General features: G+C 36.4%; 2 protein-coding genes, 1 long non-coding RNA gene and 2 pseudogenes across 3 annotated transcripts; all 5 read left to right on the top strand.

Moving 5' to 3' along the window:
• The first annotated feature begins 581 nt into the window (after positions 1-581).
• On the top strand, positions 582-1,148 carry LOC137715222 (uncharacterized). Its single transcript, XM_068454469.2, has one exon. The coding sequence runs from the start codon at positions 582-584 to the stop codon at positions 1,146-1,148; it is 567 nt and encodes a 188-aa protein (XP_068310570.2).
• A 1,696-nt stretch (positions 1,149-2,844) lies between these two features.
• Positions 2,845-3,412, top strand: LOC148698066 (uncharacterized; annotated as a pseudogene).
• Positions 3,413-5,003: 1,591 nt separating this feature from the next.
• LOC137715223 (uncharacterized) lies at positions 5,004-5,569 on the top strand (annotated as a pseudogene).
• Positions 5,570-10,246: 4,677 nt separating this feature from the next.
• Positions 10,247-11,247, top strand: LOC148698065 (uncharacterized). Its single transcript, XR_015960327.1, has 3 exons — positions 10,247-10,458; positions 10,542-10,814; positions 10,927-11,247. It is a non-coding gene; the product is annotated as an uncharacterized LOC148698065 (long non-coding RNA).
• A 4,849-nt stretch (positions 11,248-16,096) lies between these two features.
• LOC137715220 (putative CCR4-associated factor 1 homolog 11) lies at positions 16,097-17,193 on the top strand. The gene has a single exon (XM_068454467.2). It carries the CDS (start codon positions 16,208-16,210, stop codon positions 17,057-17,059), a length of 852 nt encoding a protein of 283 aa, XP_068310568.1. The 5' UTR covers positions 16,097-16,207; the 3' UTR covers positions 17,060-17,193.
• Positions 17,194-17,618: the final 425 nt, after the last annotated feature.

Raw genomic sequence — 17,618 nt, 5'->3', positions numbered from 1 at the left:
ACTATTATCTCAATGTTAAATTATTACTTTCGTGACTCAGTTGCTCTCCTTTGATTGTATTATTTTTAATATAATTTATGTCGTATGGCCTAGAGCTTCCTCCTAGCTTCCATTTTTGGCTCCACCATTGCTTCATTAAATAGATAAATTTGAAGACAAACTACGAGAATTATGTGACGGCCAAATTTTGAAGTCAAAATTGCGGGCGACAATGCAAGTAACGGTTAAACTGCGTTGAGCTCTAGAGATGATAAATTACAAGATATATCTACCAAAAATCACGATGTCCAATTGTTTGGTTAAGATTGGAATTATAGAAACCATGAAGTCCAGCTTTGGTTGTGTTTTAGTTCAAACAAAAATCATTAGAAGAATAGGTTAAAGCTACTTATTCTCATCCAATGTTTTAATACGTAACAGATAAAACAAAAACAAAAGGTACAGAAAAATATGCTCCCGAATTTAGACCTATACCCTTCTTGGGTTGCTTATATATATCATCCTCCAGTCAATCATTTCTCAACCCAAGCAAATAATTTGTAATCACGTTAGCTTCAATTTAAAAACAGACATCTTGAGCAATGGCCTCCTCAATCAGTTATGCAGTGTTCATTGCTTCCTTGGTCTTATGTCTCTCGTCGTCTCCAGCACCATTTGCAAATGCAAGAGCATCTCAGTTAGTACGGAGTGTTTGCAAGCAAACCCAAGACCAATTCGGCTACAACTATAAGCCATGCGTAAAATCTCTTTGGAAAGATATTCCAATTAGATTGGCAACTAATCTCAAAGATCTTGATATAGCCGTTCTTAAATTAGCAGCAGCAAATGCAGCACAAACCAAAGCTACGTTTAAAAAAGCTTTCAATGCCACCAGCAAGAATGCTAATGGCATGAGTGCTATAAAGCAGTGCGTGGATTCGTATGATTTTGCTTTAGGGGCTTTTGTTTTCGTAGTGCGAGGGGTCAATGACGGTGACAAATCGGTCATCAAAATCCTCACACAGGCCCAAGATGAGCTTGTTCGTTGCCAAAGAGCATTGGCCTCTGTTGAAGTTCAGCTTCCTATGCCAATATCTGCGACGAAATTTTGCATCATGTTATATAGGGATGTTGCATTCCTTGTTACTTCCCAGTTATTAAATGTCTAGGAAAAGATACACGAATAATGTATGAAAATTTGAAGGTACTTGCTACCAAAAAAATGTATATGTGGTATCAACAAATAAAAAGGATAGAACTTTGAAGAAAGGAAAAAAAAATGACATGAATACTAAATTTCGACCTTTTACTATCATTGTTGTTTTCTTCTTTAATTTGAATTTCTTATCATACATTCACTTTACTATGCATCGGCTTTAATCAAGACGAAATTATGCTAGATGCATTTTCATTAACACTTGACATTGCTGTATCAGTCCGAATACAGGCTCTAACTTGTTTCATTCACCATTCGATTCATGCAACTTGTGTTTCTTTATTAAAGAGGTGGGGAGATTTGAACTCCAAACCTTTTTAAACATTTGTTTTATGACCTTTCCTTATACAATCCAAAATAACTTGATAATTTTCTGAGACTGCCTTCTTTGACTAATGACAGTCTTTTCAAGAATGCAAAATCCTCGATCGTGGTCAGCATAATAACTTGAGTTAGCAGTAACTAATACGAAAGATAGGTGTAGCTTTATAAACATTTAATCAAGAGGGATTCCAGGGAACCTATTTAACAATATCATTTTTGGTACCATGCGTTGGCGCCATTATTCTAGTGGCGGAGACACATGTGGACCAAGATAGGCCTGGGCCCCTCCATCATTTTGTTTATTTTGTATGCTTTTGCTTGTGTTTGTTAGCTTTAATTTCTGTGTGTGCTTTCCATTGAGCACAATGTAGTTAAATCACCATTTTGCATGCGTAGTGTTGTTGAAAAAGTTTATATTGAAAATAAAAATGACGCAGTTGAATTTTTGAGCCATAAACTATAACGCTTGTTCAACTTCGATATAGTAATCGTTTCTTTTTAACGAAACTTATGAACAAGTTTGGTGCTTATGGTACTATTATCTCAATGTTAAATTATTTATTTCGTGACTCGGTTGCTTTCCTTTGATTCAAATTTCCAGTCCTATACAAAAGTTAACCGCCAAATCTTCTCTCATTGATTGTATTATTTTTAATGTAATTTCTATCGTATGGCCTAGAGGTTCCTCCTAGCTTCCATTTGAGGCACTGCCATTGCTTCATTGAATAACTAAATTTGGAGACAAACTATGAGAATTCTGTGACGGCCAAAATTTGAAGTTAAAATTACGGGCAACGATGTGAATAACAGTCAAGCTAGGTTGAGCTCCAGAAAAGTTAAATTACAAGATATATCTACCCAAAAACCACGATGTCCAATTGTATGGTTAGGATTGGAATTCCAGAAACCATGAAGTCCAGCTTTTGTTATGTTTTAGTTCAAACAAAAGTTACTAGAAGAATAGGTTAAAACTAGTAATTTCCATCCAATGGTTTAATACGTAATAGATAAAACAAAAACAAAAGGTACAGGAAAGGGGTGTGCTATCCAGACATCTCATTTTACTTCTCACACACCTTTTGATAATTTCTATTAGTTGATCTTCCTCAATTCATCCGATCCGACGGCCGAAAATTCAAAAGGTGTGTGAGAGGTAAAATGGGGTGTGTGGATATCACACCCCTACAGGAAACGACGCTCCTGAATTTAGACCTATACCCTTCTTGGGTTGCTTATATATATCATACTCCATTCATTCATTTCTTAACCCAAGCAAATAATTTGTAATCACGTTAGCTTCAATTTAAAAACATACATCTTGAGCAATGGCCTCCTCGATCAGTTATGCACTGTTCATTGCTTCCTTGGTCTCCTACCTCTCGTCGTCTCCAGAACAATTTGCAAATGCAAGAGCGTCTCAATTAGTTAGGAGTATTTGCAAGCAAACCCAAGACCAATTCGGCTACAACTATAAGCCTTGCGTAAAATCTCTTTGGAAAGATATTCCAATTAGATTAGCAACTATTCTCAAAGATCTTGATATAGCCGTTCTTAAATTAGCAGTAGCAAATGCAGCACAAACCAAAGCTTCGTTTGAAAAAGCCTTCCATGCCACCGGCAAGAATGCTAATGGCACGAGTGCTATAAAGCCGTGCGTAGATTCGTATGATTATGCTTTAGGGGCTTTCGTTTTTGCAGTGCGAGGGGTCAATGACGGTGACAAATCGGTCCTCGAAATCCTCACACAGGCCCAAGATTAGCTTTGTTCGTTGCCGAAGAGCATGGGCCTCTGTTGAAGTTCAGCTTCCTATGCCAAAATGTACGACGAACTTTTGGGTCATGTTATATAGAGATGTTGCATTCCTTGTTACTTCCCAGTTATTAAATGTCTAGGAAACGATACACGAATAATGTATTAAAATTTGAAAGTACTTGCATACCTAAAAAATGTATCTGTGGTTACAACAAATAAAAAGGATAGAAGTTTGAAGAAAAGAAAAAAAAAAGTGACATGAATACCGAATGTCGACCATTTACTATCATTGTTGTGTTCCTCTTTAATTTGAATTTCTTATCATACATTCACTTTACTTTGCATTGATTTTAATCAAGATGAAATTATACTAGATGCATTTTCAATAAAACTCGACATAGCCGTATAAGTCCAAATACAGGCTCTAACTTGTTTCATTCACCATTCAATTCATGCAACTTGTGTTTCTTTATTAAAGAGGTGGGGAGATTTGAACTTGAAACCTTTTTAAATATTTGTTTTATGACCTTTCCTTAAACAATCCAAAATAACTCAATAATCTTCTCAGATTGCCTCATTTGACTAATGAGAGTCTTTTCAAGAATGCAAAATCCTCTATCGTGGTCAGCATAATAACTTAAGTTAGCAGTAACACATATGAAAGATAGGTGTAGCTTTATAAACATTTAATCAAGAGGGATTCCAGGGAGCCTATTTAACAGTATCATTTTTGGTACCACGCGGTGGAGACATTATTCTAGTGGTGGAGACACATGTGGACCAAGATAGGCCTGGGCCTCTCCATCATTTTGTTTATTGTGTATGCTTTTGCTTGTGTTTGTTGGCTTTAATTTCTGTTTGTGTGCTTTCCATTGAGCACAATGTAGTTAAATCACCATTTTGCATGCGTAGTGTTGTTGAAAAAGTTCATATTGAAAAAAAAAAAAATCACGCAGTTGAATTTTTGAGCCATGATCTGTAACGCTTGTTCAACTTCGATGTAGTAATTGTTTGGTTTTAGCAAAACTTATGAACAAGTTTGGCGCTTATGGTATTATTATCTCAATGTTAAACTATTTTTTTCGTGACTCGGCTGCTCTCCTTTGATTCAAATTTCCAATCCTATACAAAAGTTAACTGCGAAATCTTCTCTCATTGATTGTATTATTTTTAATCTAAATTATGTCGTATGGCCTAGAGGTTGCTCCTAGCTTCCATTTTAGGCTCCGCCACTTCTTCATTGAATAGCTAAATTTGAAGACAAACTACGAGAATTCTACGATAGCCAAATTTGGAAGTCAAAATTCCGGACGACGATGTGAGTAACAGTCAAATTGCGTTGAGCTCTAGAGAAGTTAAATTACAAGATATTTCTACCAAAAACCACAATGTCCAATTGTATGGTTAGGATTGGAATTCTAGAAACCATGAAGTCCAGCTTTTGTTGTGTTTTAGTTCAGACAAAAGTCACTACAAGAATAGGTTAAAGCTAGTAATTTTCATCCAATGGTTTAATACATAACAGATAAACCAAAAACAAAAGGTACAAAAAACTACGCACCTGAATTTAACCTATATCCTTCCTGGGATGCTTATATATATATATATATATATATATATATATATATATATATATATATATATATATTATACTCCATTCATTTCTTTCTTAACCCAAGCAAATAATTTGTAATCACGTTAGCTTCTATTTAAAAACATATATCTTCAGCAATGGCGTCCTCAATCAGTTATGCAGTGTTCATTGCTTCCTTGATCTTATGTCTCTCGTCATCTCCTAAACTATTTGCATATGCAAGAGCGTCTCAATTGGTTAGGAGTGTTTGTAAGCAGACCCAAGAACAATTCGGCTACAACCATAAGCCTTGCGTAAAATCTCTTTGGAAATATATTCCAATTAGGTCAGCAACTAATCTCAAAGATCTTGGTATAGCCGTTCTTAAATTAGCAGCAGCAAATGCAGCACAAACCAAAGCTACATTTGAAAAGCTTTCAACGCCACCGGCAAGAATGCTAATGGCACGAGCACTGTAAAGCAGTGCGTAGATTTGTATGATTTTGCTTTAGGGGCTTTCATTTTTGCGGTGCAAGGGGTCAATGACGGTGACAAATCGGTCATCGAAATTCTCACACAAGCCCAGGATGAGCTTGTTTGCTGCCCAAGAGCATTGACCTCTGTTGAAGTTCGGCTTCCTATGCCAATATGTATGACGAACGTTTGGGTCATGTTATATAGGGATATTACATTCCTTGTTACTTTCCAGTTATTAAATGTCTAGCAAAAGATACGCAAATAATGTATTAAATTTTGAAAGTACTTGCGTACCAAAAAAATTGTACATGTGGTTACAACAAATAAAAAGGATAGAACCTTGAGGAAAAGAAAAAAAGAATGACATGAATGCTGAATGTTGACCGTTTACTATCATTTTTGTGTTCCTCTTTAATTTGAATTTCTTATTATACATTCACTTTACTGTGCATTGACTTTAATCAAGATGAAATTATGCTAGATGCATTTTCATTAAAACTTGACATTGTCGTATCTTCTGAATACAAGCTCTAACTTGTTTCATTCACCATTCGATTCATGGAATTTGTGTTTCTTTATTAAAGAGGTAGGGAGATTTGAACTTGAAACCTTTTTTAAACATTTGTTTTATGAACTTTCCTTATACAATCCAAAATAACTCGATAATCTCCTGAGACTGCCTCCTTTGACTAATGACAGTCTTTTCAAGAATGCAAAATACTCTATCGTGGTCAGCATAATAACTTGAGTTAGCAGTATAGAATACTAAAGATAGGAGTAGCTTTATAAACACTTAATCAAGAGGGATTCTAGGGAGTCTATTTGACAATATCATTTTTTGTATCGCAAGGTGGGGGCATTATTCTAGTGGCAGAGACACAGGAGGACTAAGATAGGACTGGGCCTCTCCATCATTTTCTTTAATTTGTATGCTTTTGCTTGTGTTTGTTAGCTTTAATTTATATTTGTGTGCTTTCCATTGAGCACAACGTATTTAAATCACCATTTTATATACGTAGTATTGTTGAAAAAGTTTATATTGAAGAAAAAAAAAAATCACGTAGTTGCATTTTTGAGCCATGATATGTAATGCTTGTTCAACTTCGATGTAGTATTCATTTCTTTTTAGCAAAACTTATGAACAAGTTCAGCACTTATGGTACTATTATCTCAATGTTAAATTATTACTTTCGTGACTCGGTTGCTCTCTTTTGATTCAAATTTCCAATCCTATACAAAAGTTAACTGCCAAATCTTCTCTCATTGACTGTATTATTTTTAATCCAATTTCTGTCATATGGCTTAGAGGTTCCTCCTAGCTTCCCTTTCTGGCCCTGACACTGCTTCATTAAATAGCTAAATTCGAAGACAAACTACGAGAATTCTATGACGACCAAATTTTGAAGTCAAAATTGCGGGCGATAATGCGAGTAATGGTCAAACTAGGTTGAGCTCTAAAGAGGTTAAATTACAAGATATATCCACCAAAAACCACGATGTCCAATTGTATGGTTAGGATTGGAATTTTAGAAACCATGAAGTCCAGCTTTTGTTGTGTTCTTGTTCAAACAAAAATCACTAGAAGAATAGGTTAAAGCTAGTAATTTCCATCCAATGGTTTAATACGTAACAGATAAAACAAAAACAAAAGGTACAGAAAACTACGCTCTTGAATTTAGACTTATACCCTTCTTGGGTTGCTTATACATATCATACTCTATTCGTTCATTTCTTAACCCAAACAAATAATTTGTAATCACGTTAGCTTCAATTTAAAAACATGCATCTTGAGCAATTGCCTCCTGAATCAGTTATGCAGTGTTCACTGCTTCCTTGCTCTTATGTCTCTCGTCGTCTCCAGCACAATTTGCAAATGCAAGAGCGTCTCAATTAGTTAGGAGTATTTCCTTAGGCACAACAACAACAACAACAACAAAGCCTTTTCCTTAGGCACAACAACAACAACAACAACAACAAAGCCTTTTCCCACTAAGTGGGGTCAGCTATATGAATCCTAGAACGCCATTGCGCTCGGTTCTGTGTCATGTCCTCCGTTAGATCCAAGTACTCTAAGTCTTTTCTTAGAGTCTCTTCCAAAGTTTTCCTAGGTCTTCCTCTCCCCCTTTGGCCCTGAACCTTTGTCCTGTAGTCGCATCTTCTAACCGGAGCGTCAGTAGGCCTTCTTTGCACATGTCCAAACCACTGTAACCGATTTTCTCTCATATTTTCTTCAATTTCGGCTACTCCTACTTTACCTCGGATATCCTCATTCCTAATCTTATCCTTTCCTGTGTGCCCACACATCCAACAAAGCATCCTCATCTCCGCTACACCCATTTTATGTATGTGTTGATGCTTCACCGCCCAATATTCCGTGCCATATAGCATCGCCGACCTTATTGGCAATCCAAAATAATTCAATAATATTCTAGGATTGCCTCCTTTGACTAATGACATTCTTTTCAAGAATGCAAAATCCTCGATCATGGTCATCATATGATTAGGAAGAGCTTGCTCGAGTCACTGTTGAGTTAGCTGTAATGAATACAAAAGATAAGCGTAGATTCATTAACATTTAATCAAGAGGCGTTCATGGGAGCCTAGAACACTCAACCTCTCACTAGACTCTCTTTGGAGAGTTGTTCTTTTCTTCCTCTTTAGCTTTTTCCCCAATTACTCCTTTTCTCCATCTTTTTTCCTGCAAAAAAGGCTTCCTTCAAAATCATTTTTCCTGCAAAATCGTCCCCAAAGCTACTCTCTCCTCCCTCTCCGTCTCTCCATTTCTCTTCATCCCAAAGCTACTCTTTCCCCTTCTCTATCCATTTCTCTTCGGAATTTTCTGGCAAAATGGAAAAAAATTTTGGGAAATTTCTGAGAACTTTTTGGGAATGAGAAAGAAATTTTTTTATTGGGATTGTTGTTGTTATCGTTTTGCATTTTTTTTTTTTTTTTTGCCAAATTTTGGTGTTGATGTTTAGGCAGTGGGTGGGGCTGAATTTCATATTTGGGAAATGGGTTGTCAAACAAAGTTGCCTAGAAGCATGCTTGCAGACTTGCAGCATTCGTAAGACTTGCAACATGCGATCGTCGTACGTAGATTTGGACACGGGATTAGCAATCCCATGGTTTTTAGGGGATTTAGCTAAGACCGGCTAGCCCTTATTTCAATCGAGGCGAATGAGAACTAGTCTCATTAAATCTAGGCCCTACGGGGAACAAACACGAGACTAGACTAACCCTTAGTCCAATCTAGTGAACTTTAGTGAGGGAAAACAAACACCTCTAGAGAGGTCTAGGAGAAAGATGTCGATATTCCCTTTGATAAATACCCAAGCTAGAGTATTTATAGGGATCTTAAGAGTCCTTGTAGGGAAAGTAATCTTTATCAAATCAAGACACTACCTGGGAAGAAATCTAGGATAAGATACCCAATCGTCCTACAATCTTGATTATGTTGGCTAATTCTCTCAACATATCTCAATTTGACTTGAATTGGGATTTCCTTACTTGGGAGACAAGTAATATCTTCAATAAACCTAAGCCTAGGTTGCCAGACTGTGCTTATGGACTATGGGCATTCAGGTCCTTCTTGTCACCTGTCATAGGCACAGAAAATCATGATCCCACATAAGCAAGTCCAGATAAGCTCCAACCATTAAACTCATCGCAAACTTTATAAGTACCAAAAATCAACAATTCTTTTTTGTTTTTCATTTTCATCACCAAAGTTTCTTCTATCCTTTCAAATGGTTCAAATGGCAGAGAAAGGTCACAGAAGAAATGGCAATTGGCAAACTATTGAAGATGTAGCTTTATGCTTAGGTTGTCGATTATGGGGTGCAACTTTGAATATTGCACACCGTAACTCAGGGAGCGATAGCAATGCAGGTGATGGGGTCCGATTCGTCTGAAGTGGATCAACAGTTTCACACCTCCAATGGAATGTCTTCTCATAGTTCTTCAAATGCTGTGAACTTGGAGGTAGATTCGGATGTAACGCCACACCTAAGGTCATTGGGAAGAGATTAACACAAGGCAACAAAGTAAGAAAGAAAATCCTAACTCAAATTCCACTCATAAATCGGGAAAGGCGGATAACAATGGTATAGGAAATCAGAAATGATTAGATAAGGGAAGATAGGGGATCGTTTGAAATAAGAAATCTTACAAGAATTTTAGTAGGTAAGCAATCCACATAGATAAATGGATATATCCAAGTATTTCAGATAAATAATTGTGATAAGGAATATAAGATGAAAGATTGGAAAATAGGGTCTAATAGCTATATTATCACATATAAAATCAAATAATAGGTCATGCATGCAACTAGATACCAAATTTAAGGCATACTCATAATAGAAAACAATGTCAAATGCACATGAAAATGGGTTAGAAAAATCTGAAAATCAGTCGAGAAAAATGTTAGAAATTTTGTCCTTAAGACAAGTTTACGCCCTAGTACACACTACTACAAAAATGGCTTATTGTGTCGGTGGCTAGTATCGATTTTATATAATATATTGGCGGATAAGATATTTTCGACACCCTCTTTACATTGTGTCGGAATTAATGTCGGCTATAACTGAAATAAACTGTCTATGTCACTTATAACCAACATAGAGTATTAATGTCGCTTATAACTGACATAGCTTTTAATCTTTTTAAATGGTGGTGTCGTATAAAAAGAAAACGTGTCACTTTCAACCGACATAAAGTTAGTGTCGATTAAAAAAAGAATCATGTCGCTTCTACCCGACATTAATAATTATATTTAAATGTTTTAAAACCTGGTATCGGTTGTAGCCGATACTAATAATTATTTTTTAAAAGGAAGTGGTGAAATCACACACACTTAACTACAAAATTTAGAGAAGGCGCGGGACAAGAATTTTGCAAATTTTCAAATTTATCTCATCCCATTAGCTAGTAATTGCAAAACTCCCCCTCTCCAAATTGTGAGAATTTTTTTCGATTTTCTTGCTTCTTTCTTCCTCGTCTGCTTTGAGTCCTCAAGTATCTCCACCACTCTCTCTCTCTCTCTCTCTCTCTCTCTCTCTCTCTCTCAGGTTGGCTACCGATAAAATCCCAATTCACCACTCTTCCATTTCCTCGGTAACCAAACAGAGAACCCATTTTGTAAAGCTCCCAACTTTCTCTTTCAATTGGATTAAAATTTGTTAATTTTTTGTCAAATGTTAACTTGAAACTTTGTGGTTCAGTTTGTGAAGGGAATTTATGGAAATGGACATTGATGAGCTTCTGGGTCGCAACCGGCCGGTGAGCATTCTGACGAAGAGGGCGATTTACGTGTGGAGATATAGCAAGTTGGAGCAGACAGGTTAGAATGGGAAGAAGTACCAGTTGAAGATCCCAAAGCAACTCTCCGAAGCTTTTTGGGTGCACGGCGGAGGCTAATTGGTGTTGGCTGGACATTGCTTGCGACCGCTAGCACACCACCTCTATTGCCTCAGATGGGTCGCTTTTCACTTAGGGTAATTAAGCTTCATTTTTTTATTTTATTGTTTTAATTTTTATAAATTTCAATTCTTCCATTTTTTAATTTAATCAAGTAATTATAAATTGTGTTTGGTTTATGTGCATTAGATAACCTGAATGTGCAAGCAATTGTTCAGGAGGTAGTGATTTTGGTCTATTGGGAGATGGAACAAAGCAGTGAAGAAATGTATAGTATATTTGCAGAAATGCATGAGCGACAATAGATTTGCATAAATGCATGAACGAAGTAGTTAAAAACTAAGATGGACTTTTTATTATGATTATTATTTATTAATGGTTTGTGGTGTCGCTTATGGGCGACATTATAGTGGCTATTTTATTATCAAATTATTAGGTGGTGTCGGTTAGGACCGACACTAGTTTGCTCCATCCGATAGTCATTGTCAGTACTTAATGTCGCATTTATCTGACGTGAGCCTTGATGTCATTTTTAACTGATGTTATGATCCTTTTTTTATTTTATATTGCTTTCCTTCTTCGTGGCGGATTAAGGGGACTAACCGACGTCAATACCCTTTTCATGACGCTAACAATGGTGTCGATTCCCCTATCCGACATTGCACGATTTGGTGTCGGATTTTTACCAAAAATCCGACAGTACTTGAGGTTTCTTGTCGACTTTTACACCGCCAGTGATAGCATCTTTTGTAGTAGTTACAGTGCTCATGGCTGATCGGTGCTTGTTTGCAAATATACAACGACAAGTTTTCTTAATAGTAGCACTCAAAATTACAACGCACCAATGAACCACAAAGATGTTGAAAACTCTCACATATGGACTCAATGACACTCTAATATCTTGAGCACTAATGTATGATTATGCTTATGATAGAAAAGGTTACTAAATGACTACAAGGGGACTTGCCTATTTATAGAAATAAAGATGTCACTTTTTAAAATATGGTCTAAAATATATGACTATTCATGAAGAATCAAATATTGCAACTCTTCATTTGCATCGAGAAACTCCCATTTAATTTCCAATCCATTCAATTAATAAATTTAATAATATAATAATAATATTAAATTTTCCAGCGTGCACTGACGGCCTCACGTGAGGGATAGATGGATCACAAATGAGTTCCGAATACATATGCATGGAAGTTTATTTCACAAAGAAGCAAGAAGCCATCGACCAAAAACTCCGTCTCTCTATAAACATGATTTAGCTTTAGCACATGGACAATTACTGTAATTTTATATATTCAAAACGCGCGCAAGTTTATTTGACTGTGAAGCAAGAAGCCGGCTGGAAGTTGATGCAGAGCTTCCAAAGTCCTTCCTTTTGAAGTTGACACGCTTTTAAGCGTTCTCAATCATTGGTTTTACACAACTTACTTGCAATCGACCTCTTCTTAATTAACTATTTAACACAAATCAAACAATACAATTAATCAATCCAATCAACTAGCTAATTTACAATATTAATAATATTACAACATTACTTTTTATTTATTTATTTTTTTCCTTTAATCAAACGATAAATTTATTGGATTAGAGAGTTGATGGGGTTCGGACACACATCGTGATGCAAAGGCAACACTTCTGTCTACCACTATGGTAGATAGTCACTTGGTATTACAACATTGTTTTAAAGGCAACCTACATTTTATACTTTTCATGTTTAAAGTGATTTTTTAAATTGATAAGTTTTTTTTTTTTTTTTAATTATCAATTAGTGTAAATGTATCTTACACATTAGCTCAAATAAGAGTCTCAAGTTACCTCAACATTAATTCGTTGAATTATCATACAATCAGTTAAACTAGAGGCATGAAGTAAAATAATTTTATTATCTTAAGATGTGATAAAAAAAAAATTAAAACATCGTGACTTATTTTAAGAATCATTTCAAATTTAGCAAGCGTAAAATATAAACTAAATTTTAAATAAATTTGTGTATAATATATGTCCAGCATAAGGGCATAATAATGCATTCCCCAAGAAAGACTAAAAGTCAAGTTAGTTGATATTGTTGACCAACCAAAGGTGTTAGTTGATACTTATTTCCGTCTTATGAATTAATTAATTTTTGCTTTTCAAGAGCTAAATTGTTATTGCTAAACATGGATCAGGACTCTCTCCTGAGCTTACGAGGTTGAGCTTCTTGAGTAAATCACACTGGCCGTTGGATCAAAATTTAACAGCTACAAACAAGGAGCTCCTCTAAAAATTATAATAATTGTAACTAGTCGATTTTGATCCAATAGACCGTGTGATTTGTTCAGGAGGCTTAGCCTCCTAAGGTCAAGAGAGTATCCTGATCCGCAAAACATAGCAGACTTGTTCAAAAGTAAGAAGAGTCAACCAGGAAAATGGATGAGAGAAATAAGACCACTACAGACTTCATCCGCTTGGTAAAACAAGTTGTCAAACAGAAACATTTGTGTTATCACTAGCCAAAATCGATGATGTGGCCCATAATCTTTACCCTATACTTTAGGGATTCACTTTTCAATCTATTAAAGATTCATTTTATCCCTGTATTTGTTTTATACTTACTTTATAGTGATTGTCCTTAGTTAGGGACTTCATTGGAGATGCCTTGAAGCATCATTCTATTGTAGTTACTAATATAAACTATATTTTTTGTTAAAATGATGACAACTAAAATTTAAAATCGAATTAGTTAAATGTTTATTTCGGTTATTGTCTTTATTTCTTCTTGCATGACGACATGATAACATTTTATTGTACAAACGTTACAATTGAGTTTTTCATTCTCTTTATCATCATCTAAATATCATCTCTAAGAAATTTCTTATGAATGACTAAGCGACCTCCGATTTGAGTGAAATGTTCTAGAGATGTTCTTTAGACGATGATAAAGGGTATGAATTGTTCAATCTATAATGTCTGTACTGTTTGAAATAAAAATATAGAAAGAATAGCTACAAGAAAGGGATTAGGAGGAGGAAATAAAAGTGTTCCATTCTTCTCATTAGATTGCCTATATATAAGCCTAGGATTTTCCATATTTACAACAATGAGGACTAAACTATTAAACCTTGCTTGGAAAACCCGATGGGAAAAATCTAAGCAAAGGAGAAAAATCAGGCACCACAATTATGAAATATTGACATGGTGTTGGACGTGCATAATATTGCCTAGCTAAAACCTTGACAGGAAAAACCTGGTCGAGAGGAAAAGAGCACAATGCACTTGTATGTCTATTATAATATATTGTCGAACACTATCCCTAATGAATAACTCCGCTAAATAAGTGACTCCCCCTTATGATAGTAAGTCTTGATTTGACTGGTCATCACTGTCAAGTTTAAAGTAATGTGACTTAGGTCTTCAAGAAATTATACTTGAGTAGAACTTGACATGGGGAAGTGCGAAAGTTTATCGGAAGTTGACAACAACTGTTTGTGTTCTTGCAAAGAACAAATAAATACAAAATTTAGGATATAAAATATACTAGTAGTAGTGTACAAGTCCATGGTAATATAAACCATACATGCAAATAGCCTTGTAGGTTCTTCAAGAGTTGTATCATAACTCTTAAATCTTTTAAGGGTATGTTTGAAACAACATAATTCAATTCGAACTAACAAAAGTACTCATTAAGGTAATATATACCAAATTTATCTAGAATAGGTATTGAGTACATATTTTGAGCTCTGTGCTCTTCAATTGAAATCTTTGAATAAGAATTTCATGGAATTCTCTATTCTTTATGAAATTACTTTGAGAAAGATATAAAAACTTAAAAACTCAAGTAGTATGCAGTTTCCACATGCTATAAGTCTCATGTTTAAGATGACATTGTACTTATAAAAATGTGGTTGCACTTATAATAGTAGATTATGTCTATACCAAGAAGCATATGCCATACAATGATTTTATTTCACTTTAATACAAACATCCAAGAGTAACTTTTTGGGTTTAAATTACAGGTTCACTTATTTCACATTTTTTAGTGCCTCTCAAAAATGGAATTTACCTTTTATGGTTTGTCGACATTTAATAGGAAAACATTATTGAAGAGCCCTTGATGATGTGAGTAGCTACTATAATAAAAATTATCTAGTATCATCGATTTGTGACACAACAACTCTCGTTCGCATGCGCATGCGCATGCTTAATTTATAAGTTTTTCATTGCTTGGGTACAATGCTTCTTTAGGGCTTCCATTGCCACATCTAGAACAAACATCTTAATTTGAATTACTTAATAGAATTGGATCAAACTTTCATGTAGAAAGTTATTTTCAATTAGGGCTTGAACTTTATTAATCTCCATTTGTGGGGAGCCCAAAGTCTTATGAGACGAGAGCGTATGTATCAACGTTGATCCACGGCTTTCTTGAAACTATCATTTCTTCCCCCTAACGTCACTTAGGATTTTCTGTATTTACTACAATAAGGACTAAACTATTAGCATATTACATAGACCCTAGAATACGGGCAACCACCTTATAAATAACATTTACAACATGTTTAGTAAAATGATGTCATAGTGCTATATAAAGAGGAATAGCATAACCCGTACCTTTTTAATTTTATAAAATGAATTATAATTTACCGATTTCAATCATCAAGGTGAAGTTTTGAAAATCGATCACGAATAATTTTGACTAAAAATTCTCAAAAAAGATTATACCTTAGATAATGAGGCCTGTACAAAAAGAGCAAACTGTGAAAAGAAAAACTCGCCAAGATGATAACATAAGAAAAGAAGTATACAACACATGGATGGATAGCAACAGGTTCATTCGTTCAACTGTTTCATCAATCATACATTGAATTGAACTGTGGGAATGAAAGGGACAGAATGGGAAAAGAAGAAGCCAACCTGGACCATTTCTCTTCACCTCCTTTTTTTCTGTTACTCCATTTGACTGTTTCGGTCAACACGGAAAAACGCATTCATTCAACACTTGACCCCATTCACGGTGAGGATGCTCTCAGGATTCTTTTGTGAGGTCTCCGGTATCATTTTATCTTACTCGTATATTGTATATTATGTAATTATTTTTCGTCAATTACAGTTTGTATTCAATTTTAAATAAAAAAATAAAATAATTTATAACCTTACGATAAAATATAAACAGACACGATGAGGTGATTTTTAAAATCCTGAAATGATCATATTCCCTCTTTCACCCCTTACTCCTACCCACCCTGTTATTTAATATTATTATTTATTATTCAAACTCCACTTGCACGCCTCCACCCCTCCTTTATCCAATTTCCCAGCACCATCTCTCTCTCCTCTCTCTCTCTCTTTCTCCCCCCTTTATAAAAGTCACCTCATCACTCTCAGCCTTCTCAAACCTTCTCAGCTCCTCCTCTCTCAGCTCCTCCAACAAAATAAAATTATAAAATAAAAACCATTTTCTCTCCAGTTATTTTTCTCCGACATGTACGGCGACCAAGATCCGACGACTCCGATCCAAAAGCCCATCGTGATCCGTGAAGTCTGGGCCCACAATCTGGAATCCGAATTCGAGCTCATCCAAAACGTCATCGACGCCTACCCCTTCATCTCCATGGACACCGAGTTTCCCGGCGTCGTCTTCCGACCCCCCGTCGACCCTACCACTCCCTACTCCCGCCAGACCCTCCGGCCCTCCGATCACTACAGGATTCTCAAATCCAACGTCGACGCCCTCAGCCTCATCCAGGTCGGACTAACCCTCTCCGACTCCCGCGGTAACCTCCCCGACCTCGGCTCCCCCACGCGCTTCATCTGGGAGTTCAACTTCAACGACTTCGACGTCGCGCGTGACCCCCACGCTCCCGACTCCATCGAACTCCTCCGCCGCCAGGGCATCGACTTCGACCGCAACCGCTCCCACGGCGTCGACTCCTCGCGCTTCGCGGAGCTGATGATGTCGTCGGGACTCGTCTGCAACGACTCGGTGAGTTGGGTCACGTTTCACAGCGCCTACGACTTCGGGTACCTGATGAAGATTCTCACGCGCCGGGACTTGCCCAGTGGCTTGAACGAATTTCTGAAAATTCTGAGGGTCTTTTTCGGTAATAGGGTTTATGACGTCAAGCACATGATGCGATTTTGCAAAAGCCTGTACGGCGGGTTGGACCGGGTTGCTAGAACCTTGGAGGTGGACCGGGCGGTCGGGAAGTGCCACCAGGCCGGTTCAGATAGCTTGTTGACATGGCATGCGTTCCAGAAGATGAGGGACGTGTACTTTGTGCATGGCGGGCCCGAGCAACACGCTGGAGTATTGTATGGATTGGAAGTATTTTAATTAAAATTTGGACCAAAAACAAAAGGAGTATTTTAGTTAATGTGAAGGGGAAAAGAAATCATAGTTGTGTAAATTCTATTTATTGTCTCCCTAATTGGGGCAATTTCTTTAATAAGATAAAAAATTCTTTTTAATTCAGGAAACTTCCTAATGATCGTAGCATTTTAAGTGGGAGATGCATAATGTGGTAAAATATTCCATTGAATGCTAAAATTACGCATTGAATTTCTGGTAGTAGATCCATAATAAAAAAAGTGTTTGTGATTTTAGATATTTTTTTTCAGAAAGCGTAGAAACCGTTCGGGGCCCATTCATTCCAGCGGGAGTTCGTGGGGGAGAGAGGAAGCTTCCAGACCGCCTTTTCCAACCAAATAGCGAGATACGAGCTTGACAACCACATAGTAATATCCTTTCAAGCACTCCTACATGGATAGGATTTTCCTTCCTTTTTCGTGGTGGTGCTCTTCTACAGCTTCTTCATAATAGGCTCATCCACTTCTGGAATGGATAAAGGAAACCTTTCCATCGTTTTCCTCATAAAATAAAACGAAAACAAGCC

This window comes from Pyrus communis, chromosome 3 (assembly GCF_041283825.1).
Source record: "Pyrus communis isolate YQ-2024b chromosome 3, ASM4128382v1, whole genome shotgun sequence".
Taxonomy (NCBI): Eukaryota; Viridiplantae; Streptophyta; class Magnoliopsida; order Rosales; family Rosaceae; genus Pyrus; species Pyrus communis.
This window is presented reverse-complemented; position numbering and strand designations above follow the sequence as displayed.